The 12,745-nt window shown below is 39.2% G+C and overlaps 1 protein-coding gene across 3 annotated transcripts in view; it reads right to left on the minus strand.

Annotated features, from left to right (window-relative positions):
• The window catches only part of LOC136876516 (cytochrome P450 6k1), a 102,729-nt gene that overhangs the window by 20,696 nt on the left and 69,288 nt on the right, over positions 1–12,745 (minus strand). For all 3 annotated transcript variants that reach the window (XM_068228458.1, XM_068228456.1, XM_068228457.1), the window contains one exon: positions 6,116–6,638. In XM_068228458.1, the coding sequence (XP_068084559.1) occupies positions 6,116–6,632 (517 nt within the window). In that variant the 5' untranslated portion in view covers positions 6,633–6,638. The remainder of the gene's footprint in view (positions 1–6,115; positions 6,639–12,745) is intronic.

Below are 12,745 nucleotides of genomic sequence, written 5' to 3' on the forward strand. Positions count from 1 at the left end.
TACCAAATCCGAATCATTATTTCAATTTTATGTTGTCAAATACCTATGTTCACATGAGAAAAAAAAATGTTACAGGTAGGCCTCGTTATACGCGATAGTTATGTTCCGCGGAATTGCCGCGCATAGCGAATTCGCGTAAATCGAGTGTCATTTTATATGTAAAATATAGGGTTAGGTTTCCGTTTACTCACATATAAAAGTAGCAGAGATTCATAGTATTTTTACAAAAAAAAAAAAAAAAAAAAAAAAAAAAAACATTGTCATGCTTCTGAAACGCATTTGAATGCAAAATTTGTACACTTAAAAATTTAACACTGAAATACACAATAATATACTAAACTATGCGTACAAGCTCTTGACTTTAGTTTCAATAGCAGTTCCAGAGAGAGACATGTGTTGTTGGTTGTGATGCTCAATCCAATGGCTTAGCATTTTTTTCCCATTCTTTCCATAGCTTCCGAGCGAGATTTGGTCACTCTAGTCACACTTACATTAGTAGAAGATTGAGAAGTTTTTTTGAATTGATTGCACATTGTCATAGATAATTCTTGCAGTGGATTCACTAAGACCCAGAGCACGCTGAATATCAACAATACCCTCACCCATCTCATAGCGATCAGAAATTCTAATTTTGTTTCTAACTATTGTACACGCTTCTTTCGTTTTACCCGGCATTTTAAGGACGAGACCTGTCAAGTGCAACTTCACAGCTCTACTAACCGGAAATGACGATTCACGTCTCGACAACAAAGACGACAGAACATGCGCATAGAGATGCGCTTGTCCAATTTAATCTTGGTGCCCAATTTAGTGTAAGTTACAGAGTTCGGAACGCATGTCTGTATCCGCCTTGAGGCATTCGAGTTTCCACGAATAGTTAACAGATGGCAAAACTACACTTAAAACCAAAATCGCGCATATGCAAAATCACGGATAACGAATCCGCGTATAACGAGGTTTACCTGTACATACATCACACATACCTACACTTTAGAGCCCATGTCCCAAGGGTATTTATCGCTGGACTGAAACTTTTTCAACAGTTCCTTTCGTACGCACAAATAATACATTTTAAAATAGCTTTTGCAATTCACATGTCTAAAATTAAATTCAAACATTACAATCCCTTTTAAAGGATTGACTGCCAGTCTGTTTCTCTCCTTTGTCCGATGTGCCTTTACTAAGTAGAACAATTCCTGGACACAAGTGTTATGGGAGAGCACTACAAGGAACTGCGATATTTAAGTAATTCACTAAATTCTTCTTCATTATTACAATGTATTTGCGCCTTTTCTTCTGGCTTGGTTCATATTTATCTAATCACCCTATAGGTGGGGGCGGTAGAATACCACGGACGGTATCCCCTGCATGCCATAAGAGCGACTAAAAGGGGTCCAGGAGCACTCAACTTGGGAGCATGTGTTGGCGATCACGGGGCCCTTAGCTGAGTCCTGGCTCTTCATCCACTTACTTGTGCCAGGCTCCTCACTTTCATCTACACCATTCGACCTCCCTTGGTCAACTACTGTTTTTTTCCGAACCGATGGTATTAAAGCACTTGAGGCCTAGGGAATCTTTAGTTTTTACGCCCTTCGTGGCCCTTGTCTTTCTTCATTTTTCGGAGTGTCGGATCCCTTCAATTTTTCTCCCTGATTAGTGTTAATAGAGGATGGTTGCCTAGTTGTACTTCCTCTTAAAACAATAATCATCATCTAATATTTCTCTAAGCCAGCTAAAAAATCGATACATCGGTTGTAAGCAAAGTAAATCGATATTATCAGTTCTGTTAGCGTAACAGATGTTATTCAATAATTGATATAAAAATATATAACTTGTTGTCGATACGAGATGATTATAAAAATCAAAAGATGTTCTCAAAATAAAAAGGGCCGATGACCAAGATGTTAAGCCGCCTTTAAACAACAAGCAAGCAACAAAAAAACAAAAATAAAAATGCGGACTTCAGGAGAATTCGTAAAAATGTACGCGAACGCTACATTAAATGTCGAAAATACGGACTTGTCCACATAAATGCGGACGTATGGTATCCCTAATTAAAACACAATTGAAAGTAAGAAATATTTTGAGAATATTCTTCTTCTTCTTGTTCTTTTCGAATGTACTGTACTTGGGGTCGACACATTATCTGTATTAAGCCCAGTTTAACAGTCAGATTCTTTTAATGACTATGTGGAGAGGTATATTCACTACTGAGAATTTCTCCGGTGGTTTGTAGCGTGAAATATTGTATGTAGGGGAAGATTTGTATTAAGGACACAAGATAGAGTAGGCGGTAGAACTAAGCACAATTAAACTTGTTTTTATGATGCCACATTATTCCAATCCTATTAAACATAGGACACTCAAAATTTTCCACACGCACTATACATTTCTTCTTTAACCCAAAACAAAAAATTTGGCATGGTTTATGCATTAATTTCCAAAAAACAATATTTTTAAATTTCATGTGTATAATATTATGTTAAATTTATTTTTATCTAAAGGTGCACTTTTTGCAGAATGCGGCCCAGAAATATGCAACTGAACATATGATTTATAGACATAGATTTACATACTAGGTGAGATAATATATTAATTTTCATAACAACTACGTCTTTGCATACGGGAGATTGCTAGTTCGAATCCCACTGTCGGCAGCCCTGAAGATGGTTTTCCGTGGTTTCCCATTTTCACACCAAGCAAATGCTGGGCCTGTACCTTAATTAAGACCACGGTCGCTTCCACTGCGCGGTTTGGGTCACGTAGCTATCAACATGCATTCAGGGATAGCTGGTTCGAACCCCACTGTCAACATCCCTGAAGATGGGTTTCCGTGGTTTCTTTTTTTCACACCAGGCAAATGTTGGGGCTTTGCCTTAGCGTAGCTGTAGGGTAACAATCATATTTTTATACTGTAAAGTACATTAATTAAGGCCACGGCCGCTTCCTTCCACACCTAGGCCTTTCACATCACACCGTGGCCATAAGACCTATCTGTGTCGGTGCGAAGTAAAGCCACTAGCAAAAAAAAAAAAAACTACGTCATAAAAAATATTAAGCTTGAACCACCATATTTTGATATTTATTTTATATTTAACTTTATCTTGTGATCAATATTTTATTCATTCAAGATACAGTATCTTTCACCTGTTGTATAGTTACTATTCCTGTGAATATTCTAAACAAATATTACTTCAACTGGTTCAACGGTTTCGGGAAAAAGTGTACCTTTATAGAAAAATACATTAAAATGATACTTTACACTTGGAATTAAAACATTCTTATTTTGGAAATTAATGCGTAAATCATGCCATTTTCTTTTTTTCTTTTGGTTAAAGAAGAACTATATAGTACCTGTGTAAAATTTGAGTGTTCTATGTTTTATAGGATTGGAATAAGGTGGGATCTTTTGTTGTGCTTAGTTCTACCCTCAACTCTACCCAGTGTCCATAATACGAACACAAACACGCTACTGGAATTAATCAGGTAGAGTTAAAATCACCGGCCAGTCCGGGAATCGAACAGTACAGGAGCCGAAGAACGTATTCCGAGAACGATTATAAAAATAATATTTATTCCCCTGAAGAATTGTTACTAATGCTCTATTTCTTTATTACTTGACAACAATTTTATAACCAACGTTTTAATGTTTTTTGGCTTGGGGGAGGGGAGGTATATCTGGAATATTAGTGTCATCAATTTCACTAAACAATTGTATCCATAGCAACCATTGTTCGTCTGTGTATTGAAGCCGGCAGTGGCATGAACCAAGGATCAAAAGAACAGACCGTATACTGGTGTTGTCTTCTGAGTGGATGAGTTACTTCGTGACAGGTGCGCGCCAAATATTTATTTCATATTTCGCGGGATAAGCATCGATCTTCTGACTATGGACAGCAAATGTTTTTACTCCTTACTAAAGCTGCTACCTGTGTGTACAATGAAAACCTCGTAAGTGTTGGACCTTTGGCGACAGGGAACCTGTTGTATTGTACTGACCAAATGGGTTTGAGAATAGAGGGCAACTTTTGTCGGCGACAGAAATCGTTAATGAATACACACCAAGTTTAGTGGAAATCTCAATTTCATGTTTCTTGATAAACATGCTCAGTTCTCATGTCGCTTTGAGCTTTCTTTCAGTTACTTATGTTAAAATGAAATGATAAGTTTAATGGGTAAATTATTGACAACAATGGCCCTTTCATAAATTAACCCCGGTGTTCTAAAATTGCCTTTTTTTAAATTAATTTGGATTCAGATAACAAGTAAATGCCGTACATTGGGGTGGGATTACATCGTACACACTTCATCGCAATTAAATTACAGTTCATTAATTGTTTCCTTGATTAGGAAAAGCTAGTATAGCCAGAATGTTTAACCATAGAAACATCTTACTTAGTTCCCAAAAATATGGAGTTGGGAGTGACCTCTGAGTGCGCAACGTCGCAAGCCACACCTCCTGGAAGACGAACGCGTGTGACGTTGCCTTAGTTACTTCTCCTTCATCCTCAGGGTTGGCCAGAAACGTCGTCCAAACGTTACCTGTTTCCTTTTCCACCCGGAATTATTGTGATCGCGATTGCACGAGGCTACTAACAGGTGAACAGCCAACGAATTTCTTCTCGCCCTCTCGTTTATGTCCATGATTCTGTGGTTTTCCGTGTATCACAGAAAATATAGGATCGCGATGTTTTTCAGTTAATTAACTGCCGCAGAATGGGATGGCTCATTCTACATTCTTTTTATGTACACAAGTTTTCATTCCAGCCCAGAAGGTGACAGTACACCTGCAGTTTTCCACCAGAGCACAGCACATGCCCTCATGTAACTGTCAAAGTCTGTAAAATTCAAATCCCCCGCGTTTGTGGTGTCACATTTATATTTAGGTCAACGCGTAGGCAGGGTGAGGTTAAGCTTGCTCTCTTAGTCAGTGAGTTAGGTTATGCCCGTACATGTGCGCAGCACTAAGCTCCCTCCCACGTGTCTGCCAAAGTGACAGCTGACTATCAAAATAACAGCAATTCGAATTACCTTCTCTTGTGACGTCATCAGTCACGTGATCCCCATTCTCCTTGCCCGTGCTGCCCTCTATCACGATAGCAACGTGTTTCAGTAACGCAGGACTAAGACTGCCATTTTCTTTCTTAAGCCAATTACAATGCTGCATAATATGATAGGGTGGGGCTAAACCCGCCATTTTATTTAATAAGCCACGCCCACTAACTAATCAGAAACCTCAATGGCACAAATTTAGCCAATCAGAAGCCAATGTGGTCTGCATATCTCACAGCCTAAATACTCACGGCCTACAAGCCTGGAAAACACTGACATGATTTGTAGCGCCGACCCTGAAAGCCTCAATTGCTATATGTTAATAGTATAGGTGGAACAAGGTGTTTAAATGAATGTATTATTAATTTTAAGTCAATACGGATCTAAGAGAGTTGACCATTATGGTGTGAAGTCCCTCAGGCGTGGGAAGACTTAATTTCTGTGAAGGAGATATTCGGAGGTGAGTGGGTTGGCGGCCGTGGCCTATACTAGGAACGGTCCCTGCATTAGTGCAGGAGAATGGAAAACTACGGAAAACCGTTCTCAGTACAGCCGACGGTCGGGATAGTCCCCATCTGTATTCCGAATACGGAGGCGTAGAGCCACGGTAGAGCCATAGCCATCCCTCCTCTCCTTGGTTGGTCGGTCGGAGTACAGAGCTCTCGGACCGTGGGCTAGACCCATCACTATGATCAACTTCGTAAAATTCTCATTTACCTAACGGTGAATTATCATCTGTCACTTTCAAACCCCTTTAAAATATCCTTCACCATCTCTGTCATACTTGGTTTACAAACTGATGGATATAATTTCTAAGTTTTACAGTTCTTTTGAATTCCAACTGGGATGTTCATTTAGGAAGCTTTTAAACCGTTCAATGTAAATGAGGAGTTCGAAGTGTTCTGTCTTCTGACTGTCACATGAACTAAACTACATATTAAAAATGTTATGTCCATACTGAACAGTTCTATACGTCGGCTTCTCGTCAATGACTTGTGGGTATAAAACTGTTCCTTATGTACCACTGAGTTAACTTTGGTTATGATTATTTGATAATTCTCACCTGAATATTTGTTCACGCAAGTAACCAATTCCTTGCCACATTCATCCACAAACTCGAACATCTTCTTCAGCTTCCCTGAAGTGAAAGTTGGGCTTAGCTTCATCCTGAGGTGCCTCCAGCGATTCCCGTTGATAGAGAATAGCGTCCTGCCAACCAAGGGATCTGCGTCTTCGTCAAGAGAGAAGTTCCTGTCCATGAAATAGTTGAAATCCTTCACCAACACAGTCTTGACCACATCCAAATCTCGAATCACCAACATTGGCTGATCAAAAGCAAAGATTCCAATGAAGGGTTTTCCCTTGCCTTTCTCATACGCCTCTTGGATTATTTCCCCAATATTTCTCTTAGCCAGCACCATATCCTTGAAGTTTCCGACAAAGGGCAAGGGTTTTAAGAAAGGAATGCCCTTCTTTTCCCATTTTCTGTAGTTTCGAGTGAAGAAAGCATAGGCTACGCCGAAAACTGCCAGTAGGATAACTCCGAAATCCAAAGTCCAGGAATCGCTCAGAAGGGCCATCTTTATCTGAAATATTAAGGACAAAGTTGAATTACCCAACAATGTTCATCTCACTGTTTTAATATTTCATGAGGTATCAATAACAATTGATCTAGGCCTACATCGTTGCACAAAGAGACGAGAAGATAAATTTTCAATTTGGAGGCTGATGATGGTGACAACGCTCGTTTAATAATAATAATAATAATAATAATAATAATAATAATAATAATAATAATAATAATAATAATAATATACGCCTCTTGAACACTCTTTCACTTCAGAATACCTCACAATTACTTTGGACTATCCCATCACCCTCAAAACACGTCGCTGTGACAACAAGTAGAAAGTAATTGTCAGAAATAACATCTTATGGAAGTTAAGAGACGGAAACTAGGGCGTTACTACAAGCCTTTAAGTCCACAGCCCCAGAATACGCATATGCCGTATGGTATAAATCATCTCATGGTGGAGATATGGACTCGGCTAAGAACAAAACGTGCGGTACGATCACAGGCTGTTTAACCAACTCCTATGCGGATGATGAACTGTCTTGCTGTCATTACACCTACAACCTTTCGTTGAGAATTGTTGCTGTTGACCACGAACATCTTAATGTTGACAACAAACGAAGATCACGCTTACTGTATGACTAACCACTTAACTTTAAGCTAAAACCTATAAAAATTTCCCTCAGTATCTACTTACGTCTAAGATTATTATTATTATTATTATTATTATTATTATTATTATTATTATTATTATTATTATTATTATTATTATTATTATATAATTCGCTGGGGCCATCAAGGACCACGTTAAGTCTTGTTGCATTTGACACTGAACTTGGCCTTCTTTAGAGCCCAAATTTCCCTCATTCTTTGTGAGTGGGCCTGCTTACGCTCCTCTGTCCAAGGGGCACCGTGTCTTCTCTTCGGTTGCTCGTCTCAGTTTAGTCCGTTCGTCAATATTTTCTTGCGGAAGAGATCTCTGTTAAGGGCGTCTTCAGCTGAGATATGTAGCATTTGCAGGTCTTCTTTGGTATTTCTAAAGCAGGGAATTGTGGTTTTGGGGTTTGAATCAAAAAAGTGAAAGATTTCTTTAGTTAATTTTCTTCCGTCCATTCTTTTCAGATGACCGTAAAATCGTGCCTGTCTTTTTCTGATTGTGTCGGTAATTTTCTCTATTTTGCTGTAGACTTCCTTGTTGGATCTCTTTTGATGGATTCCATTTCTGTACTTTGATCCTAAGATTCCTCTTACAATTTTGCGTTCTCTTTTCTCCAGTTCTTCAAGGAGTCCTTTGTTGGCATATAGAGACAGGGTTTCGGCTGCATATAGAACTACTGGCTTCAGAACTGTTTCATAGTGACGTATGTTGGTGTTTTGTGAAAGGCATTTTTTGTTGTAGATTGTGCGGGATGTTTGGTAGGCTATTTCCAGTTTGCGTACTCGCTCCTGAAGTGCTTCTTTGTCCAGTCCATTTTTTATGATGATCTCACCCAGGTATTTGAATTTGTCTACTCGGGTGATGTCCCCTATTTTGTATGGAGTTTTGGTGGAGCCTCTTTGATGTTAGTCATTACTTCTGTTTTCTCAAACGATATCTGCAAACCAGTTTGTTCGGCAATTTCCTTTAAAATTTCAACTTGAGCTCTAGCGGTTTCTATGCCGTTTGAGAGAACAGCAATATCATCGGCAAATGCTAAGCAGTCTGTTGCGATCCCCTTGGATTTGGTTCCTATTCTCAATGGACTGTAGTTGGTTTCCTGTAATCTCACCCGCCAGGTTCTGATGATCTTTTCAAGAACACAGTTGAAGAGTATCGGGGATAGCCCATCACCTTGTCGGACTCCTGTTTTGATGTCAAAGGAATGCGAGAGACATCCGTGGAACTTCACCTTGGATTTTGTATCGGTCAGGGTGGCTCTAATTAATGCCAGCAGTTTCAAATCAACTCCAAATTCATTTAAGATGTTTAGCAGGACTTCTCGGTCAATGGAGTCGTACGCTTTCTTAAAGTCCACAAAGACACACACATACTGCTTGGATCTTAGTGTACAATATCTGATGATCGTTTTGAGATTTTGGATCTGTTCAGCTGTTGAGCGACCTTTTTTGAACCCTCCTTGTTATTCACCTATTTGATGTTCGACTTGTGCTTCCAAACGCTCCAGGATGGCAAGTGATAGAATTTTGTAAGTCACGGGTAGCAAAGATATTCCTCTGTAGTTGTTGATGTTCTTCATGCTGCCTTTTTTGTGTAATGGATGGATCAAAGCTATTTTCCAATCTTCGGGTAGGGTCTCCTTGTTCCAAATTTTTTCTATTTGCTTTTGCAAGATATCAAGTGATTCCTCTGGTGCATATTTCCATAGTTCTGCTATTACTGAGTCTTCCCCCGGCGCTTTGTTATTTTTGAGACGGGCAATGTGGCGCTTGATTTCATCTCTGTCGGGTGGTCTGGAATCTGGGTACCTGAGTAAGGGTTCCTTGGTCTCAATGGCGCTTTGCGGTTTAGAGCAATTAAGTAAATTCTTGAAGTAATCTGCCAGAATGCTGCAATTTTCTTCATTTGACGTCGCCAGTGTGCCGTCCTTTCGCTCAAAGCATAGAGATGGTGGTTTAAAGCAGTGAGTTTGCGTTTGAAGGCTCTGTAGTACTCTTTGCTTTCATTCTTCCTAAAGTTTTGTTCTATCTTTTCAATGAGAGATTTTTCGTATTTATGTTTCTCAGTTCTGAACACCCTAGCTGCTTGGGCACGTTGGGTTTTGTAGGTTTCCCAATCATTTTCTGATTTCGTAAAGTAGTACTGTTTCCACGCATTGAGTCTTTCTTGGAGGACTGATTCGCAAGTACTATTCCACCAGGCATGCTTTTTGCTTCTCTTGATTTCTGCAACATCTTTGGCGGCCTCAACAAGGAGACTTTTGGCGTTGTTAAAATCACAGTCATTTGGTCTAGCCTTCTCCTGGAACTCCTCGACCCTTTGCCGAAGTTTATCATTGTCGAAGCGTGTGATCTGTTTGGTTGTCTTCCTTGTGTTTGCGGGAATTGGTTTGAATTTGTTAAGAGACATATAATGATCTGAGGCCACATTGATGCCTTTCTTTACCCTGACATTCATAATCTCAGGGCTGTTTCTCCTAGAGATTGCAACATGATCAATTTGGAACTCTCCGAGAGCTTGGACGGGAGAACGCCAAGTCATTTGCTTTCTGGGTAGATGGCGAAAGTGGGTCGACATGACCTGCAGGTTGTGATTTTCGCAAATGGACACCAGTCTTTTGCCGTTGGGATTGGTTCTTTTGTGAGCAGGGTAATTTCCTATAACTTTCTTGTACTTCTGTTCACGACCTAGTTGGGCATTGAAGTCACCCAAAACAAGCTTGACATGGTGTTTGGGGATTTTGTTTAATTTTTCATCCAGTAGGTCCCAGAAATTATCAACTTCGTCTGGATCAGACTTGTTCTTATCGTTTGTAGGAGCATGTGCGTTAACTAGGGCGTAGGTTTTGTTCGCGCATTTAATTGTGAGTATAGACAATCTGTCATTCACAGGTTCGAAATTTGCAACCGATTTAAGGATCTTGGTTCTAACAGCAAACTCGGTTCCAAGCATCACAGCTCCATTGAGGATTCCTCTTTGCGCTTTGCTCTTGAAAAATCGGTAGCCTTCGGATTTAAAAATCTCTTCATCTGGGTACCTTGTTTCCTGTAGGGCCATTATGGATATCTGATTTTCGTGAAGAGCTTTGGTGAGGGTTTTCAGCTTGCCAGTTTGTGTAAGTGAATTTATGTTGAAAGTTGCTAGAAAGGTTTTAGATTTTGGCCTGAGTTTTTGACTCTTCGGGGTACACCGAGACGCTCCGACTCGTCTCTTGCATGATATCGAGTCTCCCCCATAATCCGAACGAGACTCGTGCGCCGTGGCGTTCACGACGAGGGATTTATCCGAAGATTTACCCCCTGGGGTATGTTTCTTGAAATGTTGTGCCATCATGCTTTTTGACTTGACTTTGCTTTGGACGGGTACCCATCCTTTTACAACTAGGGTTGTTAGCCCTAGACGTTGCCTCAAGATGTTTTCTGGCTTCTGGTCATTTACCAGCCTTCGCCGTAACCCTGGCAAGGGACCAGTTTCTTTTTTCACGGTGGTATTTTATTTCCCTACTACCCTCTGACTCTACTGGCGGCAGAGCCAGTGAGCTTCCCCAATTCCAATGGGACGCGCCCGATGGAGGTAACCGGTAAATCCCCACACGGGTATTATTGTTATTATTATTATTATTATTATTATTATTATTATTATTATTACATCGTTATGCTCTACTCAGGAGTACGGTTGAACTTGCTTAGCTGATGTGTTGGCCTTCTTTTCCTCCCAAAATCTCTTCATCCTCTCGCTGAGCTTCTTCCTTCGTTCTTCTGTCCAAGTTATAGTAGCTCTGGTGTTGGGTTTGTCTTCAAAGTGGTGATTGTCGATTTTTGTTCTGAATTTACATCTGTCCTGTACAATGTCTTCTGAGATATTGATTTCCTGTAGATCTGTTTCAATTTCACGAAGCCAGTTGTTCTTGGTTTTTAATGAAAAGGCCAGGTTGAGAATTGTTTTAGTTAGCCTGTCAGTATTCATTCTGATAAAGTGTCCATAAAATTTCAATCGTCTTTTCCGAAAAGTGTGAGAATTTTTTTTCAGAATGACAATATATCTCCTGGGATGATTTTCTTCTCCATATTCCATCTATACAAACTGGGCTCGCCGGACTTGTTCGGAGGGTTTGAGGGAAATAAAATACCTCTCGCGGACCAAACGTCCCTCCAGGGTCACAGTAGAATCGGAATTCAGCTATAGCAAGAAATTTGAAACGAGGCTCCCTTCACATTAATAGATCAGCAATCAGCTCCAAAGTTTCCACATTAGACTAAATCAAAAGCACTATAAGCAAGCACACAACATACAACAACTTACCTGGAAGGAAAGGAAGAAAAACTTTTAACAATTCGAACAATGCTATGAAGTTAAACTTTAAAAAAAAAATTAATTGCATACAGACTTTTTATGTAACAAAGTGAATTCTTTTGAACAACTATTCTAATGAATAGACATAGTTTTAAGTCAATCAACCATGTAATCATCTGCTCTCATACCAGTAACACACTAACCCCACATTGTTTTTAATATCATCTATCTTCATTCGTATTTAGTTTTTAAGTGAATCAATGTATTTGTAAATCTATGTGTTTAAAATGTTAACCATTCACCTAAGCCACTATAACAGCTGAGGATTATCCTAAATAAGGAACGAAACATGTACTGTTGACATATAAATAAAAAATTTGCCAAAAGGCAAAATAAAGTATCAAAACGGTGGAAGAATCTCAATAGTGTAAATTTTAGTGATTAGATTTTGATACGGAAAATGAAGCTGATTACTTGCAACTGTAATATGAACCAGTGAGGAATACATTTCCTATATGAAGATTTCAAATGTCCGGTCAAGTGTATTTTAAATTTAATGCCTAGAGCTTCGTTCCGTTTTACTTTAAGACTTTTATATTGTAATGTCAGTATCGCAGCAAATCTCACTATTTTATTTCAAAATTTAAAAGTATAAATGGTTTAGTATCAACTGCAATGAATTGCTTTATTTTATGGTAAAGCAGGTAATCCTAAATAATAGTTGTGAACCAAACGACAATATCCTTTTCCCAGATCCTATTCTAGGTTATGCTCTCAAGTAAGCTATTACCCCAAACCCTAGAGATATTCAAGATCCTCGCTCTATACTTGTTACATTTATTTGTAGCTGGCGTCAATCACAAGTTAAAGTATTAGTATTTCCGGTTATTGTATGTGTAATCAATCAGATAATTACAAGGTGATTGCCTAAAAGTAGGGCATATTTTATGTGGAAACCCGAGGGGAAGCACAAGTGGCACCATGAAGTGCGGCGATTCAGTATTATATTCTTATTTTCTTATATAATAGTAATTATCACAGTATGCGTATCAAAACATTCCCCGGGATGAGTGCACTCTCAATATGAAGTTTGGTCAAGATCTATCCAGCCGTTTCGCCGTAATGGTGGAATAGACAAACAGACACGAAAAATAAAAACCACTGATATG

This window comes from Anabrus simplex, chromosome 6, assembly GCF_040414725.1.
Source record: "Anabrus simplex isolate iqAnaSimp1 chromosome 6, ASM4041472v1, whole genome shotgun sequence".
Lineage (NCBI taxonomy): Eukaryota > Metazoa > Arthropoda > Insecta > Orthoptera > Tettigoniidae > Anabrus > Anabrus simplex.